Genomic DNA, 19,281 nt, shown 5'->3' on the forward strand with positions numbered 1-19,281 from the left:
AATGGCCGCCGAATTTTCTAAAATGGCCGCCGCCCCCGGTATCGGCAGCGCGGACTGCCGAGATTTGGCCGACGCTGGCCGTGCCCCACGCCGCGGGGAAGGGGAGCTCCCGGCCGCGGCTGACCCCCGCGAGGAACCCTCACCCCCGGGAAGGCACCGGGAGCAAAGGCCCTCGCGGGAGAGCCGACGGCCCGGCTCCCCACATGCCGTACAAACAGTGCCTTGGGGCATGGTGTTTTTTTTTGTTTTAACACCAAAAAACGGCGCGAAAAACGGCGCTAGTAAGGGCTGGGTGACAAGCCACCCCTTCCGGAGACCACAGTGAGGAACGCAGGCAGTGGACACAATTACCTCGTTTTTAAATTATTATTATTATTTTTTTTTTTTAATAGCGCTGCCACCAGCAGCTAAAGTACCTCACAGACAAGTGGCTGGTGGAGCCTGCAGGGGGTGTAGCACACCCAACTAAACTTTCTTCTCCGAGGAATGAAACTTCTCAGGAGGCGGATAGGGAGAGTGACCGGCCCACCGATTAATCCTCCCCTCCTCTCATTGGGTAAGACTGAAAAAAAACCCCGGGAAAAGGCTGTAGGGCAGTGCCCTGCCTGGCCTGCTATGGCTCCACTTATTATTACCAAATTAGGTACAAATCACTAACTGATCTAGTCACAGGATTTCTCCTCTATATTAAGTCAAACCTGATAGGGAAATCCCTTCACAATTCAATTTACAGGAGATCAGGACCGCAAGGTTATGCTCTCTCATCTGCTGGAGTCAGAGATATACTGGAGGATCGCAGGGGGCGCACCAGGGTATATCAGTGGTGCCTTTTCAGTTTCTCTCTGACTCCATCTGCTGGACGGGAGGCATAACCCAGCAGTCTGGACTGATCCTGGTACGTACAGGGAAGGTGAAATTACTTCTTTTTTTTTTCCCATTTAAAGTTTTATTAACAAGAAGTTAGATACAAAGACAAACTGTGTAAACAATTTTGATACTCTTGACATTTTCCCCCCTGTTTCCCCTTCCCCCCCCCCTCCCCCAAACTGGATGTTCAGCTAGAGAGCATGAGTCATTCTCGCCCCCATCAGATATGACTGATTATTAACTAAAAACCGTAAATGTCCCTTCTTGGCTACTTGAGCCCAAAAAATAGATTCAGGACGGTGATGATTCATAGGCGCGTCCTTGTGAGTCGAAATCAATGCGTGCATGCCAACAGAGCTATGGGTTGGAGTATTATATACTGAAAAGTGGATGCTCACGCCTTCAGGTGGGTGAGCCAAGTCAGATGAGGTTGCCAATTTTTCTGAAAACGTTGAATGGTATGGTGCTTTGCTGCTGTTAATCTACTCAGGGTACATACATGATCAAGTCGTGCCAGCACCGCCGCCAAGGTTGGGCCTCGTTGTGCCTTCCAGTCCTTTGCTATTTCCAGCCTTACTGCAATACAGGTCTGTACCACCAATGCACGATGAGCAGGTTGGTGGCCACTATCTGGCGCATTCAGAAGTGCTGTGTCTAGCTGTATTCGGAGCGGTGTATGCAATATCCTAGTTAAATGGTCTTCAACCTGCTTCCACAACGGCCTTATGCAAGCCCCCGACCACCACATATGAATATAGGTTCCGACGGATGCACACCCTCGCCAACACAAAGGAGAGTTATTCGGGGAGATTTTGGCCAGGCGCTCAGGCGTGAGGTACCAGCGGTACAATTGTTTATATCCGTTTTCGACCAATGCCGATGATACAGAGGCTTTACGCAGAGAGTCAAAAAGGGCTTCCCAATCCGAGTCCAAATATTCTCTGGTTAAGTCTTTCTTCCATGCCCGGATATGTGAGGTATCGTCCAATATTTTTGCATTCAATAGTTTATACACCTTGGCAATAAGACCTTTATATTGACTGGGAACAGAACAATAACCTTCAAACAGCGATTTTCCCTTCGCTAAGCACACCTTAACCCGCTCCCCCTGACAAAAGTGACGGAGTTGGGAATATGCCAGGAACTCAATAGGAGGCATATTGTACTTTTCTTGAAAAGATGCAAAGGAAAGAATGTCTACCCCACCCCAGACATCCTCGAACCTATGGAGATTATGAGCTTTCCACAGGGTGAAAGCTGATTGTGGTATTCCTGGCTGGAACTTAGTGGTACAAAACAAGTGGGTAAGATGGTAACATGATTTGTCACCCACAAGTTTACTTTTCCATCTTTTCCAGATGTTTAACGTGTGTCTGGTGGTAGGTAGCATGTGTCCCGTAGGCCGCCAGGACTTGGGGTCCTGCCACGCCAAGGCGGCTAAAGGCATCAAGGGAGTTTGTGATTGTTCTATTATCGCCCAATGTTTAGGATCACGGGACTGGTGCCAGAGGATCAGAGGACGCAGTTGTGCTGCTACATAGTACCAACTGAGATTCGGTACACCAAGACCTCCTTCCATCTTAGTTTGGTACAGCACCCTGCGGGCTACCCGAGGAGGCTTCCTTTTCCACACAAACCTCATTAATTTACGCTGCCATTGCTTTAAGAGCTCAGGCGGAATCGGGACTGGCAGGGATTGGAATAGATATAGTAACCGCGGGAGAATATTCATCTTTGATATGGCCACTCGTCCCAACCATGATATTGGGAGACTACCCCATTTGTCCATATCCAACATCAATTTCTGAAGTAGGGGCACATAGTTGAGGCTATATAAATCCCTGGGGTGGGACGCAAGCTGAACCCCCAAGTATTTTATGGTTTGTTTTGCCCATCGAAATGGGTGACATGGTTGAGTCGCTTGAACAGTGCTAGGGCTACAGGTGACATTGAGAATTTCAGATTTGTCCCAGTTTACTTTGAAACCGGAAACATGACTGAAACATCGAAGATCGTCCTCTATAGCCGTAAGGGAGTCATGGGGATTGGTCAGGGTAAACATAATATCATCAGCAAACAACGTTATTTTGAAGGCTTGTTGGTCAAATGTAAATCCTGTTATCTTGACATTATCTCTGATGGTAATGGCCAAAGGTTCGAGAAATAGGGCAAACAATAGGGGCGATAAGGGGCATCCCTGTCTCGTCCCTCTGGCTACTTGGAAAGTATCAGAATAGCCCCCATTAATTTTTAGGCATGCCCTAGGATTACTATAGAGACTGGTTATCCAGGCATGAAAATGTGGGCCAAACCCCATCTTTTGCAGGACCCTGAAGAGATAAGGCCAATGGACCATATCAAACGCTTTCTCCGCGTCTATAGAGAGAAATATGGACTCCTGGCGGTGGTGATGAGCCCACCACATTAAGTCAATCAATTTACGTAGATTATCCCCCGCCAAACGACCTGGCATGAAGCCCGCCTGGTCTTGATGTACTAATAATGTGATAAAGCAGTTCATGCGAGCTGCAATTATTTTCGCTAAGATCTTCAAATCAAGATTTATTAATGATATGGGTCTATACGAACCGCATACGGTGGGATCCCTGCCCGGTTTCAGTAAAATGGTAATCCCAGCAAGATTAGAATTGTGAGCCAGGGACCCTCCCTCTCTCAGATAGTTATATACTTTTTGGAGGTGAGCAACTATATAAGGGGCAAATGATTTGTAAAACTTAGCCGTAAGCCCGTCGGGGCCCGGTGATTTTCCATTCTTTAATGTCTTAATCGCATGTAAAATTTCAGCGGGTGATATCTCAGCATCTAACCGCGCCTGTGCTTCGGGTGTTAAAGTGGGTAGATGTACCCCATCCAAGTATGAGTCTATATCAGAGTTACTAATATTACCCTCCGAAGCATATAATTGACCATAAAATTCCAGGAATCGGGCACGAATATCAGTATTGGTGGTAAGTAACTCCCCCCGTCCATTTTTTATCTTGGAAATAGTATTCTGATACGTGACTTGTTTAAGCTTACGGGCCAAGGTCCGACCTGCCTTATTTCCCCCTTCAAAATAGGCCTGCTTGACTACGTTCAAAGAGTGCGCCAAAGACTCTGCCCCCAACCTTGATAGTTCCTCTCTAACCTTTAATATTTGCCGCCAGAGTCTCTTGGCCCCTGTGCGTTGATGGGCTTGGGTAAGTTGGTCTAAGCTTTGGCGCAACTCGCATACTGTCTGGGTGTCCCTTTTCTTGAGAAAAGACGCCCTGGAGATTAATAAACCCCTAATGTAGGCCTTAAACGAATCCCAAACTACTGATGAGTTCACCTCCCCAGTGTCATTGATTTTGAAAAATTCCTGAATCTGTTGAATAAGGGATTTAGTAAAAGCCTCATCTGACAATAGGGAGTCATTTAAGCGCCAGAATCTCGCCCCCTTGGTGTAATGTGGTATACTGATATCCATCAGAACCGCGGCATGGTCTGTCCAAGCAACTGGATGGATATCAGGTTTGGAGATGCAGGACAGTATGGCCTTGTCTACCAGTAAATAATCAATTCTGGAGTATGTGGTATGAGTGGCTGAGTAGTATGTATAGGAACGGGATTTTGGAAAATGCATTCTCCACACATCCACTAATTGACAATCATCCATCAGCTTCTGTAGCTGTTGCCTGTGGATAGGTGCCAAGGACGCACTCCCCCTTGAGGTATCTAACCCTGGCTGCCTAGCCACATTGAGATCTCCCCCCAGGATTAGATGCCCCCTTCCCTGAAGCAGAAGCAAATTGTTGATTTCTTTGAAAAAGGACCCCTGGTCCTGATTAGGGGCATATAAGTTTACCAGAGTATAATCTTGACCATCTATCACAATCCTCAATAATAAGTAACGTCCCTTCGGATCAATTATACAGGTTCTTTCCTCAAACACCAGGTGTTGCGCAATCAAAATACAGACCCCTGCATATTTGGTGGAGGTTTTGCATGGAGTGAAAAACTGATAAGGGTACTGCGGATGTTTAAGCAGACCCTCATACTTGCGTTTTAGATGAGATTCTTGTATAAATACCACATCTGCTTTCAGCATATTTAATTCTTTAAACAAGCTATGGCGTTTATATGGGGTATTCAATCCCTTAACATTAAGGGATACTACACGGAATGAGGCCATGACCTGGAGTCAAAGATTAAGATAAGCCAAAGTCCTCCACCATGCATCCCACATAGCATACAAGATACAGTAAGTCCCATTCTCACCTCCTCCCCCAGCAAACTATGCAGCGCAAGTAAGCAGTACATACAGCTCGCCAGCATCGTAGTGTAGTCAGAATTCTCAACAAGGATAGACATGGGTTGCATTTCATGAGACAGGAGTTGATGCTCCCCCTCAAACAAGCTAATAATAGAACAGAAAGTCCCGAACATCCCTCCCCGCCCCTCCCTACCCCCCCTTCTTAGCCTGCTAATATCTCCACGCAGGCTCATCTGAAACCCTTTTTTAGGAGGAATATATCAATCAGGAGCTGCATGCTCCCTCAGGCCACCAGCCAAATAGAGAATCTGGGTGGGCTAGTGTGCTGCAAAAGCAATAAAGGTTGCCAGCATAATAACAAAACGACTGAAGAAAACATTAACAAGAGAACTTGCTCAGGTAAACCGGGTCACCAGTTTAAGGCCTTCAAACAGATATCAAACCCATTTGTCGTGGGCTTAATGTCAAGTAGTCAACTCCGGGGACCTCCGATGATCTGAGTTTCTTTTCAGACGGCTGTTTCTGGCCCCCACCCGTTGCCATCGGGGGGGTTGCTGTTTAGATGACATCCTGCCAGGCCCCGCTACTTGTGATCCAGTTGGGGAGAAGCCTCGACCTTTCAGTTGGGAAGCTGCCTCCCCTGCTGTAAGAATACGAGAGGATTTACCCTCCCAAGTATACTGAAGGCCAAACGGGTGCAGCCACCTGTATTTTACATTTTCCTTTCTGAGGAAGGCTGTGGCTTCTCTCAACTCCTGCCGATTCGATAGCGTGGCTTGTGACAAGTCTGCGTAGACCGATATTTCTTGTTCCTCCCAGGCCCATCGGGTTTGTTTCCTGGCTATATTAGCTATCTTTTCTTTCATGGCGAAGTCGTGGTAGCAAACAATGACATCTCGTGTCTGATTGGTGCCCGGTGCTCGAAGCACTCTATGAGCACGATCTAATTTAATGCTGTCCAGGCCAGCATCCTTAAATTCCACCGTGGAGTGCAGCAGATATAAGCTGAAGCGCTGAATGAGGGCAGTACAGTCAGCATTTTCAGGGGTTTCCAGAAATCCCCTGAACCTAAGGTTTCCCCTGCGAGCCCGATTTTCGAGATCAGCTAACTTAGATTTCATGGCCACATTTTCCTCTTGCAGTTCCGCTAACTGCTCGGTGTGATTTTTAGAGGATTCTTCCTGGTAATCAAGACGTGTGTCAATATCATCGACCCGTCGACCCACGGAGGAGAGCTCTTCTTGAAAATCGTTAATGATCGTCGCGATTTCCTTTTTATATGATTTCAAGTCCGTTCTAATCTCCCCAAACCACTCCCGAAATTCCCTCCTAGTCGGGACTTCATCAGCGCTCAGGGGAGCTGAATCTTCATCTAGCGCGCCGGCCAGCTCTACCGCGTCAGCGCCATTTTGTTCCCCCGCCTCGTGGGCCGTACCGGACACTTCGCCTTTGCGGTAAGAGAAAGACTGTAGATCAATCCCTTTCTTTTTAGAGGTCATCCTGACCTGTTTAGCGTCCTCTTGCAGCGAAAAATCTGTGTTTCAGCTCGCGGGGATGCCCAAAAATTCGCAAATAAGAGCGGCTTGCCGAGGAGCTCCCTTTTCAGGCAGCCATATAGCTCGCTGACGTCACTTCCTCCAAGGTGAAATTACTTCTTACCTGATAATTTCTTGTCCTCTAAGGAAGCCAGGCCAATCCACACGGATGGGTTATATACTCCTACCAGCAGATGGAGACAGAGTAAACTGACTCTCTGGTGACACTGACATATAGCCCTGCCCCAACATCAGCCTGCCACAGATCTCTATAAAAGCCAAAATGTGGACAACCAATTAGACTTGAACCACAATTCTAAACAGCCAACGAACCGTTAACTTCCACTCAACTCGGAAGGCGTGGACTCAGTAAAACTACTAACTATAAGTGAACATAACAGGCTGGTTTGCCACTTACCAGGCTTCCAAGTGATTCGGTCAACGAACACTCTGCATCTGCCTGCAACAAAGGATGAACTAAAAAGACCACCAGTTGGCAGCCCAGGGTGAGATTGTGAACTGGTCTGCTTTCCTTAGAGGAAAGGAAATTATCAGGTATGAAGCAATTTCACCTTCCTCTGCACACAAGCAGGCCAATCCACCCACAGGTGGGCTGCCTGCGCTCCCGTCAACATTGCCCTCTTGAGGAACGCATCCTCTCGCGCTTTAACAGTCAAGCAGTAATGCTTGCCAAGACCAGGTAAAAAGGATCACGATGCTGCCCAGCAAACCTCGGAACGAGACACTGATGGGACCTCCGCCCATGACACTCCCACTTACACCTAGGCCTCAACACCAACTTAAAGCTCCCAAGATGGCACTAGGAGATGTAAGAAAGGACAAATGTCTACCAATAATACAGCCTTCATAGCATGCTAGGACTGACTCCTAAACTGTCAAGGTTTTTAGGGCCAGCGTCAACCAATCTTTCCTGTAGGAATTCCAAATCGATGGCATCTCCACTCTGAGCAGGTGACCATCACTCACCCCCACACCAATATTCAAACACTCTCCACTCCTTATTTAAGCCAGAAATGCAGAAAACCTCCTTGGTTTGAACAACGTGTTCACTACTATCGGAGAATAGCCTTCTTTCCGTAAGGTTCAACCATAAGACCAAATCAACCCGGATTCTCATACTCGAACAACCCTTGCTGTAGACGATTTGGTTTGACAGCCAGCCTCAGGAGTTGCCTATCCACGATCAGTGGAGATCTAAACACCACAGTCTTGAGAAGCACAAGGCCGGGATGACTCGCAATCCTCCGCAGCATCCTGCCAAACACTGACTAGGGAGGGAGCACATATAGCATCTCGCCCTCCACCATTGTTGAACAACAGCATCACGTCACAACATCCATGGGTCCTTTCTGTGAATGCAGAACTATTGTATCTTCGCACTGATGGCTGATCCCACTGAGAGACTATGAGCTGAAAGGTCTCGTCTGTCAGCTCCCACTCTCCTGGATCTAAGGCATGCTCGCAGAGAAAACTGGCCCTGCCACTGTCCATACCAACAACGTGAGAGGTCGATACCATCTGGAGATGTTGGTCTGCCCATTCTACGAGCGCATCTCCACTGGCACTTGGCAATTTCTGGTTCCGCCCTGATGGATGATGTAGGCGACCGTCATTGCATTGTCTGACCCCACTTATGTTGCTTGTCCTACCAGCCACTCGGCAAAACACAAACCCACTAAGCGAACTGAATGAACTTCCAAAAATTAATGGTCCACTGCCTTTCCTCGGTGGGCCACAGACTTTGTGTTACTAACTCCTGACAAGGAGTCCACTCAATTCTGGAGGCTTGTGTCCATTGTGAGTACCAACTGTTCTGGGACCAAAGATAACCCGCTTGTGAGATGCTCCTTTCGCAGCCACTATCACAACTTCATGTTCCAGTAAGGAGATCCTCACTGCGAACTCCTGGAATCGTGGATTCTGCCACAACAGTACAGCCAGCTGAAATGGATGCATATGTGCCCTTTGCCCAGGGTACCACATCCAATGTCACCACCATGGCTCCTAAGACCTGCAAATCACTTCACATCATTGGATGAATGGTCAGTCTCAAGGACTGAACATGCATCTTTACTTTTTCAAATACATAGCTCTGGTAAGAATACCCTAATCCATGCCGTCTTGAATGGCACTCTGAGATATTCCAGGATCCATGTCGGCTGCAAACTACCCTTGGCTACATTCACTATCCAGCCCAGCTCCTGCAAAAGGTGAATCAATCTGTGAGACTCCAATTGACTCTCCTCTGCACCTTTGACTCTAATTAACCGGCCATTCTGGTATAGATGCGAAGGAATGCCACAACCACCATCATGAACCTGGAGAAGGTTCGGGACACTATGGTCAGGCCGAATGGCAAAGTTTAAAGCTGAGAGTACCATCCTAGAATGGCAAAGCATAGAACCGCTGATGTTCTTGTCGCATGGGGATGTGCAGCTATGACTTTGTCAGATCGAGAGACTTGAATCTCTCCCCTCTGTGCTGTCAAGAAGATGGAGTGCAAGGTTTTGATTCCAATGTGAGCCACACGCAAATGCTTGTTGACTCCTTTCAGATCTAGAATGGATCAAAAAGAGCCCCTTTCCTTCCTGTACCATAAAATAGCTGGAATATCACCCTGTATCTTCCTGCAGGTAGGGAACTGAGAATACTGCCCTGAGGTCTATCAACCCTTGCAGCATACTCTCCACTATTGCTTGCTTTACTAGTGAGTTGCATGAAGAGACCAGAACAGCATCCAGACAAATTTAAACATTTCTAGTGCCCATCCGTTTCTGACTACATCCAAAACCCACTGGTCCATCAGAGTCTACCTTCGATAAAGGTGAGATAGTCATCTGCTATCTCCGAGACCTTAAGGTGGACCCCTGACGATAGCCTCGTGAGCAATCTAACACCAATGGTGCATGAATCCAGGCGAGGCCTCCGATGCCTCCCAACTCCAGTGGCTCAGGGCCCTCGAGATCATTGGCATCCATGGTGCCCGATAGCCATGGATGGCACACTACAATGTCCCTCAGTGCTCGATTGTGACACCGCCAAGGCACCTCGAGGGCACCAGACCACTATGCCGGAATGCCTCAGCGTACCAAGGTGCCTTTTGTAAAGGGCGACCCTGGTGCTTGATCCATTCAAGGCCAAAGTCCCTACTGTTTGAGGGCTTCAGTGGCACTTGAAGGCTCCTAAGAACCCTGGCGGTCGACGGCCTTGGGGATGACCAGGACCGATTGCCTCCATGGTGGCCCCACACCTCAATGGCATGGAGGGCAACGATGGTATCGGGGCAGCTCCGCACCATGATGGCAATGAGGCCACGTATTGCGATGGCCCCAAGGGCCGCAGCATTAGGGGAGGCCACTCATGCACCTTGATGGCATTGAGGGGTGGCCATTCGTGCACCTCGATGGAATTGAGGGCATCGATGGCACCGAGGCATCAATGGCATGGATGGGATGGGACAGAGGCATCCAAGGAATGGAACCATGGCATGGAATATAACAGAGGCATCCATGGCATGGAATATAACAGAGACATCCATGGCATGGAATATAACAGAGACATCCATGGCATGGAATATAACAGAGACATCCATGGCATGGAATATAACAGAGGCATCTATGGAATGGATGGGTCCACCACCTCAAAGCCCCAAGCGCTCAATGACTCTGGTGCCTCAAGTCCACAAATGCCTACAGCAAAGAAGGCCCTTATGGCATCAAGGGCGGTCACGCACCCCGATGACATCGAGGGTGACCATGGCGCTCAATGGCAGTCCTGGTCTCCAAAGTGGTCCTGACATCTGTGTATCAGATTAAGTGTGCGCTGGTCACAGAAGAGCACGGGCAACCGTTACTGGGCATGGTACCGAAGGTGCGGCAGCAAGCTGCATGTCCAGGCTCCTGCTCACCATCTCTCCCAGGGACACTGCACTGCCATTACCGGTAAGCAGGAGGGGAGGCTACGACATCCAGGGCTCATGACCGTGGAGACTACTTTCTTTGGGTGTGGGATGGTGATGAGCTCTCCCCTCCCACAGAAACAGTATTGATCCTCGACCTCTTCACTGTCTGAAATCCATCGATGCTGATTGGTCAATGAAACGAAATGGAACTCCTGCGAGTCCCCAGGCTCAGCGGCCTACACGGATCATCCAGGGACTGCATTCAGTCAGTCCTGTCAGGACCTGACAAAAAGAACAAAGACAGACAAAGCAAGGAGAGGACACAAACTAAACTGCAGAAATGGTCTGCCAGACTGCACAGTGACTAAGGCCCACCATGCAGCTGGCAAACAGAGGAAAGAGGAAAAAGAGAAAGAAAAGAAAACTACCATACAATAAAGGAAAAGAAACAGCTGCAGCTCTAGAAGAAATCACTTACACAGACTGTAGAGGAAGACAGCAAGTCTCAATACCGTGAGCACACGGCTCCCACGACCACAGGGCGCCGTGGAAAGAGAGAGACTGAGTGGCTCTGCCCAGGGGGCAGGGCGATGACCTCAGCTGCACATGCTCAGTAGGGCATGTTTGAGAGTTCTAGAATCTTTGCGATCAAAGTTCTGGGCCGGGCTTCATCCAATGATGTCATCCATGGGTGAGGGCGGCCATCCTGCTTGCCCTCGGAGAAATACTGGGATCGGGAAAGCTCTGCAGTACCATTCATAGGCGTTGAGATGCGATGGGCCACAGGGACCACGGCCTGACCAATTTGGCTGTCCATTGAAGAATTGCTGTGAAAAATCCAGGCCAGCAGAAGCTTTTCTGTGGCAGAATGAGGACAGCAAGAGTGCACTAGTCGCATCCTCCACTGCTGCAGCTCTGGGCCTGACAGCTGCTTTGAACTGAACGGGACTCTGTACAGGCAGCCACATAGGCAGCAGAGGAGGAGGACTCGGCCTGAGATACCATCATTTCCCTCCTCCCCAGCAGGGGTGGGGGAAGAGGTAGATGTAGGGGAAGAGAGAGAAGGGGAGGAGTGGGGCAGAGGAAGCGAGGAGGGCGTGAGAGAGGGAGGGAGTTGAGGGCAAGGGAAAAGAGAAAGAGGGACTAGGGGAGAGAGAGGGGTGGGGAAACAAAGTGCTGGGGCAGAGAGAGAGAGAGGGGAGGGAGGGAGCAAGAGAGAGGGGAGGGAGGGAGCAAGAGAGAGGGGGGTGAGGACAAGGGAAAAGAGGTGGGTGAGGAGGGGCAGAGAAAGAAAGGGTGTGGAGGGGTCCAGCCTAAAAGGCGATCTGCTGCCTCTGCTGCAGGATCAGGATTTGGCAGTCCAAATTTCAAAACCCAGCCCTATGCCTATGATTTATTGCTTCTGCCTACATTAGGCTCTGTATCATGTACTTTTATGCTATTAACCCCATATATTCATATCCAAGTTATATCTACCTGTTCTTTTTAAGACATTTACTTGTCACTGTTATTGTTCAGAATGTAAACCAAACTGATCAGTAATTCTGTTATTGGAAAGTCGGTATAGAAAAGTGCTAAATAAATAAATAAATGATTAGATAAGAACATAAGAACTTGCCATGCTGGGTCAGACCAAGGGTCAATCAAGCCCAGCATCCTGTTTCCAACAGTGGCCAATCCAGGCCACAAGAACCTGGCAATTACCCAAACACTAAGAAGATCCCATGCTACTGATGCAATTAATAGCAGTGGCTATTCCCTAAGTCAACTTGATTAATAGCCATTAATGGACTTCTCCTCCAAGAACTTATCCAAACCTTTTTTGAACCCAGCTACACTAAGGGGTAGATTTTATAAAAGTACGCCTGCACAAATAAAAGTACGCCGGATTTTAATAGATACGCGTGGCTACGCGCGTATCTTTTAAAATCCAGGGTCGGCGCGCGCAAGGTTGCGCAAAATCGGCAGCCTGCGCGCGCTGAGCTGCACAGCCTGCCTCCGTTCCCTCCGAGGCCGCTCCGAAATCGGCCTCAAAGGGAACTTTCCTTCCACCCCCCCGCACCTTCCCCTAACTAACCCGCCTCCCGGCCCTAACTTATTCCCCCCACTACCTTTATCGTGAAAGTTACGCCTGCCCAAGGCGTAACTTGCGCGCGCCGGGCCGGCTGCCGGCGTGCCATGGTCCTGTCCGGGGGCTGGTCCGGAAGCCGCGGCCACATCCCCGAAATGCCCCCGATGATGCGCCGGCCGTGACATGCCGACACGCCCCTGATGACGCGCCGGCCACGGCACGCCCCCGACACGCCGTCCCGGGGCTTTGCGCGCGCCGGCAGCCTATGCAACAAAGGCTCGGCACGCGCAGGGGGAGCTTGGGGCAGGTTTTCGGGGGCACGCGCGTACCCCTTTCAAAATCTGCCCCTAACTGCACTAACCACATCCAGGGTCCTTATCTCTTTGCTGGAGCAGAATTTAGGCAGCAAAAGAAAATTATTTCCTACCTGTTAATTTTCGTTCCTGTGGTACCATGGATCAGTCCAGACAGTGGGTTGTGTCCCCCTTCCAGCAGATGGAGTCAGAGCAAAACTCAAAGAGTGGCCAAAAATGTTATTATTATTCTTCTTTTTTTTGTAAACTTGCAACAGGAACCAGGTGTCAAACACCAAACTTTCTGAATTACATAAAGTTAAACATTCGAACTGAGTGACTGTCCCAATCCCATACATCATTAGGGAGGACGTCTGAACTTATCTGTGGTACTACAGGAACGAACGTTAGCAGGAAGGAAATAATATTCTTTTCCCTGTACGTACTTGGATCAGTCCAGACAGTGGGATGCACCAAAGCTTCCCTACGTAGGGTGGGTCCCCGGATAGCCCGGCTCGAATGACCTGAGCGCCAAAGGAGCTAAAAACCGGTGATTGTATATTCAAGCTTTAGTGTCTTGCAAAGGTGTGCAGCGACTTCCAGGTAGCTGCTCTGCATATCTCCTGCGGCGAGACTGCCCGACTCTCCGCCCAGGAAGCTGCTTGAGCTCGTAGCGAGTGAGCCTTAATTCTTTCTGGAGAACATCGACCGACACCAACAAACGCTGATGAAAATGCATCCTTCAACCAGCGAACAATAGTGGTCTTTGAAGCCTTGTTCCCTTTCTTGGGACCGCTCCACAGGACAAAAAGATGGTCAGACAAACAACAATCATTAGTGACCTCCAAACAGCGAATGAGAACTCGCTTGACATCGAGCCTTCGAAGTTCTGCCGAACTCTCATCGGGGAAGGACGGAAGCTCTACGGATTGATTGAGATGGAATACTAAGATCACTTTAGGCAGAAAAGATGGTACTGTACTCAAGGATACTCCCGAATCCGTGAAACGGAGAAAAGGCTCTTTGCAGAATAGAGCTTGGAGTTCGGAAATTCTCCGGGCAGAACAAATAGATACCAGAAAAACTGTCTTCAGGGTGAGGTCCTTGAGGGTTTCTCTCTTCAGCGGCTTGAACGGCAGGCTTACCAGGACTCGAAGAACCAAGTTTACACTCCAAGAGGGGCACAAGGAGTGGACCGGTGGATTAAATGGTCAATTTTCTCAGTGGAAAAGGTAAACAGTGGAGTGCCTCAGGGATCTGTACTTGGACCGGTGCTTTTCAATATATTTATAAATGATCTGGAAAGGAATACGACGAGTGAGGTTATCAAATTTGCGGATGATACAAAATTATTCAGAGTAGTTAAATCACAAGCGGATTGTGATACATTACAGGAGGACCTTGCAAGACTGGAAGATTGGGCATCCAAATGGCAGATGAAATTTAATGTGGATAAGTGCAAGGTGTTGCATATAGGGAAAAATAACCCTTGCTGTAGTTACACGATGTTAGGTTGCATATTAGGAGCTACAACCCAAGAAAGAGATCCTGTTGCATCCGTAGGTCTCAGACGGCTTTGACCCTTGTGCCTCACCTTTTTCTCTGCTCTCCCCACTCCGCCGTATCTGCAAGCCACTCTCTCCGGCGTCCCCGGAACGGCTATGGCGTTGCCTCCCGCCATGTTCCTCCCAAGGGTCTCCTAGGGTGCACGTGCGCGCTACCCACGTATTTATTCCAGTTATGGCGGGAACCTCGGGGGGCGTCCCCCTCAAGTGACGTCACGCCAACCGGGTATTTAGCCTACGCTTGTTTGCTAGCTCGTTGAGTTAGCAAGGACTCGGATTAGGATTGGACTCGTCCGGTCTAAGCTACTCTGCCGCTTCTGTGCTGCCGCTGGAAGCTCTCTCTGCCCTTCGGGGTATTCTCTAACCTGGGTACCCGCTCCTCGGGGGCCCTCTGCTTTATTTCAGGTGCCTTACAGGGATCAGGTACTCGCTCCTCGAGGTTCCCACTCTCCCTGCCTCGGTGCCTGTTACCATCTATTTCAGCCTGGGGGAATCGCCAACCTTACAGCCACCATCTAGTGAGTAATCTAACTCTCAGTCTGTCTCACCCACAGCTCTGCCGTGCTGGGAAACCTACACCTGGATCTCCCTATACCATCTCTGTGAGACGGGTCCCCTCTGCTGAGGGTCCCGGGACTGCCACCTCTGGTGGTACCCATCAGCTGTACAATAAAAGATCTAAGTCTGTGTTTGTGCGTCCCGAGCCTAGCCCAGTACTGTGGCTCCTCACGGGGCTCCTTCCCGTGGGCGTGGTCATCTCCCACAGTACCCAAGGATCCACCCAAACACCGCTAAACCATAACAGTTCCAAACTGTAGAAAGCAATAAACTGATAAAACAAGCAGAAAGCTTCAGGACACGTGGAAATTCATGCACGAGTGAGAGAGAGGATGGGTACACGTCTCCTTCCAAGGCGGACAGGAGAGTGCGGGGCGGCGGCGGCAGCAGCCGCCTTTCACCTTCCAAGCAGAGACATCCAGCATGAAACCTACTGGATTAATAAGGTTGCCACATACACTCTGTTTGGTCTAAAATGAGAGAATTTGCAGCAAATATAAATCACAAAACGTACTGGGGGTCCCAAACGAGAGGCCTTTACCAGCTTTGTCCCTCCTGTACTCACATTTCATTCTCGGTTTTGGCTTTCTCTATTCGGATTTCTTCCCCCATGCTCTCCACCTGCAGCTCCAGCTTCCTCACGCTGAACTGCAGCTGCTGCTTCTCGCCCAGCTCAGCGTCGTGTTCAGAGAGCTTCTGGTCGAGGGCCTGGCACCTGAGAGCCAAATCAAAATTGAAAGATGTGATGCCGCCGATGGTTACTCTCAGCTCCCCCCACTAGGTCCGCTTTCCTCCTCAGCCTCAAAGGCTCAGCCTCTCGTTCTGGACATCACTGATGGAAAAGATTCAGTGAGTAGTGCCCCAAACAGAAAATTAATTGCTTATAGTGACTTTATTACATTCACCTAAATATAAGGCACCATCTCCTCCATGTGGTTTTACCCCACAGGATACTCGAGGATTAACTTCTCGCACACAGACTGGGTCTGCATTTAAAAGCAACCTTACAAACACCTTTTTTAAAAGATAAAAGTAAAACCTGCATTGGGTTGCGTTATTATTTTTAAGTACAGGGCGAGAATTAGAGGAATTTCTGTGCTTCCACCTGGCAAAAAGGAACTAACACTACGCTCCGGGGCACGCTGTAGTTACTTCCATCGGGCGAAGTACTCTGCCCCGGAGTGAATCTACCGCATGCCCCCAGAGCCAGGTCAGAGCGGGAGAAAATCTGCCCCAGGCTGACTGACTATCTCCAGGTGTCTGTCTGATTACAGGCCTTCATTAGCAGGAAAGAGAAGTCAGGTCAACCTTACTTCTCCGACTCTTCAGATGCGTGAACATGCAGTTCAATCTTCTGCTCAAGTGTTTCTTGTTGGGACGTGTCTGTCTGTCTGTGTGTGTGCCTGTGTCTGTCTGGTACAATACACATACAATATATGCACACACATTTAATAGCGTTCATCACCTATTTCCCCCAAAACCCAGAGTGTTGGATAGCAGAACATGCAATGAATAACACACCGCCAAGAAAGGGACATCGATTCTTACCTGCTAATTTCTGTTCCATGACTCCCGGAGTTCAGTCCACATGAACGGGTTTTCTCCCCTACCAGCGGATGGAAACAGAGAAGAAAAGCTTTGCTGTACCCGTGGTCACCTGCAGTCACTCAGTACCCAAACCAAGATAGAAACCATAACTACCCCCCTCCACTTCCAATCGAGCGGGGGAAAGAAACCCAACGTGGAAAACACCCTCTCATAGGGGAAGCCGAAGGCCAAACTAAGGCAACACACGACATCTATACATACAGAGTAGAGCGGTGTTCGGGTAAATAAAGGGTGGGGCTCTGGACAGATCTGTGGAACTCAAGGAATGAAAATTAGTAGGTAAAAACCATCATTCCTCAGATCGGTCCATTTGAGCGAGGTGTACCCAAGCTTCCCTGAAGAGGGTGAGCACCCAGGAGACTCGCTCGCAATACCCTCTCCCCAAACCCTGCTAAGTGCAGGACCCAAAGCATCCAGCAACAGTGTGCAGCGAAGTCCCTGTCTCTGTCCGAGAAATCTCCTGTGGAGAAAACAATTAACATTCAGCCCAGAACACAGCCTGCGCCCTAATGGACTGAGCCTGGAGTCCCTCCTTGGCATATGTAAGTTGAAGCAACGCTTCCTTAATACATCCGGAAACTGACTCATTCTGTGCTTTGTTCTGCCTTGCTGAAAGGTACATACAGATGTTCCGACAACTGTTGGCAACTTTCAAATAGTGCATCCAGTGTCCGGCTAAGCAAAGCACATCAAGCAAAACTGACCAATTCATGGGGTTATCCTGCACGGCACGGCAGACACTACCATGGGAAGCTTGCTGGGCAGACTGGATGGACCATTGCTCCTTTTCTGCAGTCATTTCTAGGTTTCTATCCAATCCATGAGGCTTTTTTGGCACGTGGAAAAAAGGGTCCAAATTCCTCAAGGTCTTTGTTAAAAAGGATTCAGAGCAAGACTTTTTTCTAAATCCACACTGCAAAAAAGGAAAGAACCTTGAAAACAAAAGCCTGAAGCGGAAAGACCCCTACCTCGAAATACCAGGCCTCAAACACTTTCTACATACAACATATTCTAGGAAAATAGTGTAACAATCTCGGTGGAATACCTCCTCCGCCTTAACCATCCCTGTTCAAAAACCAGGCAGCGAGAGAAAAGCGATCAAGAGTCTATCCAACACCAGGGTTTACCAGGCTCGCAAACCATGGATGCTGAGGCCACTCCGAAGCCACCTAGATCATCTTTCCTTGCTTAGCTTCCATTCACCTGAGAACTATGCAACCAAAGAGGAAACATATACAGCACAATGCCGTGCGGTCACGGTTCAGAGAGCATTCAGACCTTCTACTCCAATCTTCGTTCTGTGACAGAAGAACCAAGGGGCCTTGGCGGTTTCCCTGGATGCCATGGAGACCAGCTGGGGTACCCTACCTCACCTGGATGAGGGACATCACGTCGCACAATAACTCTCATTCCCCAGAATCCAGCATGTGTCTGCTGAGAAGATCCGTCTGTATGTTCTCTACCTCGGCCATTTGAGACACAGACAGGATCAAGAGAAGTCACTCCAGCCAATGAAGCAACTCACTGACCTCCAAGGAAATGCCAGGCTCCTGGTGCCTCCTTGCTGACTGCTGTTGCCAAAAGGGCCCTCAACGCCTGGTTGCAGCTAGTGGAAGAAACGAACAGCAACGCCTTTTTGGAAAACTCTGCTTCCCAGACATTGAAGTACCAGGAAGCTTCCGATGTCCACCATCTCTGTGCTGAATTGATCCTAACAGATAGCTCCCCATCTTCTCAGACTGGCATCCATGGTCACCACGATACAATTCTGGACATCCAGCATTAGGTTCTAATTCAAATTGTCCCACGAGAACCACCAGGACAGACTCAAACTAGCATCCCAAGGAGAAATAAACAGAGTTCAAAAACTTCCAACTGAAGGTTCTATTGTCACAGAAGTGCCTTCTGGCATGGTCACATATATATGAAAGCTTAGGCAACCAGGACCATCAAAGATGCCATGGAACCAAAAACCGGCAAGTAAGTCCATACCTCAGGATTCCAGAAACACAAAAATTGCCACAGTAACTTCCAACTTCTATCCGAAGAAAGAAAACATCTTGGCCATATTGGACTTGAAACTCATCCCGGGTTAGTCCAATATTTATGATGGTATCGGGTTGCTCTTTAACCAGGTTGGCCCTCTAACCTAGGAATTGCAATCTACGCATCACCCGCTGCATTGACTTTGGCCAACCTCCCAAGATTTCGCTCAAATAAATCAGTCTTCTAGGAATGGGTGTACTAGAAAACCCTTTCCTTGTAGGGCAGCTGCCCCAACTACCTTCACCTTGGTAAACATGTGAGGCACTGCTGCACACCCGAAAGGAAGTGCTCGGAACTGAGAATGTTCCCCCCCGTCTGCCGACCTGAGGAACTTGTGATGAGCTTCCAGAATGTGAATAGGAATGTAAGCCCCTACGAGAATAAGAGACCATCTCCAACACGTTGGAAAATGTGTAAGGGGCTGTAGTGAATCCAAATGGAAGCACTCGAAGCTGAAAGTGTTACCCTATCAATGCAAACCTGAGGAATTTTGATGATTTCTCCAAATGGGTCTACCTCAGGGATGGCGAACTCCAGTCCTTGAGTGCCACAGACAGGCCA

At 49.0% G+C, this 19,281-nt stretch overlaps 1 protein-coding gene across 2 annotated transcripts in view; it reads right to left on the reverse strand.

Annotated features, from left to right (window-relative positions):
* OPTN (optineurin) overlaps window positions 1-19,281 on the reverse strand; it is a 72,241-nt gene that overhangs the window by 16,316 nt on the left and 36,644 nt on the right. For both annotated transcript variants that reach the window (XM_029615370.1, XM_029615371.1), the window contains exon 9: window positions 15,632-15,781. In XM_029615370.1, coding sequence (XP_029471230.1) covers window positions 15,632-15,781 — 150 coding nt within the window. The remainder of the gene's footprint in view (window positions 1-15,631; window positions 15,782-19,281) is intronic.

The sequence above is a fragment of the Rhinatrema bivittatum genome, chromosome 9, assembly GCF_901001135.1.
Source record: "Rhinatrema bivittatum chromosome 9, aRhiBiv1.1, whole genome shotgun sequence".
NCBI classification, from domain to species: domain Eukaryota; kingdom Metazoa; phylum Chordata; class Amphibia; order Gymnophiona; family Rhinatrematidae; genus Rhinatrema; species Rhinatrema bivittatum.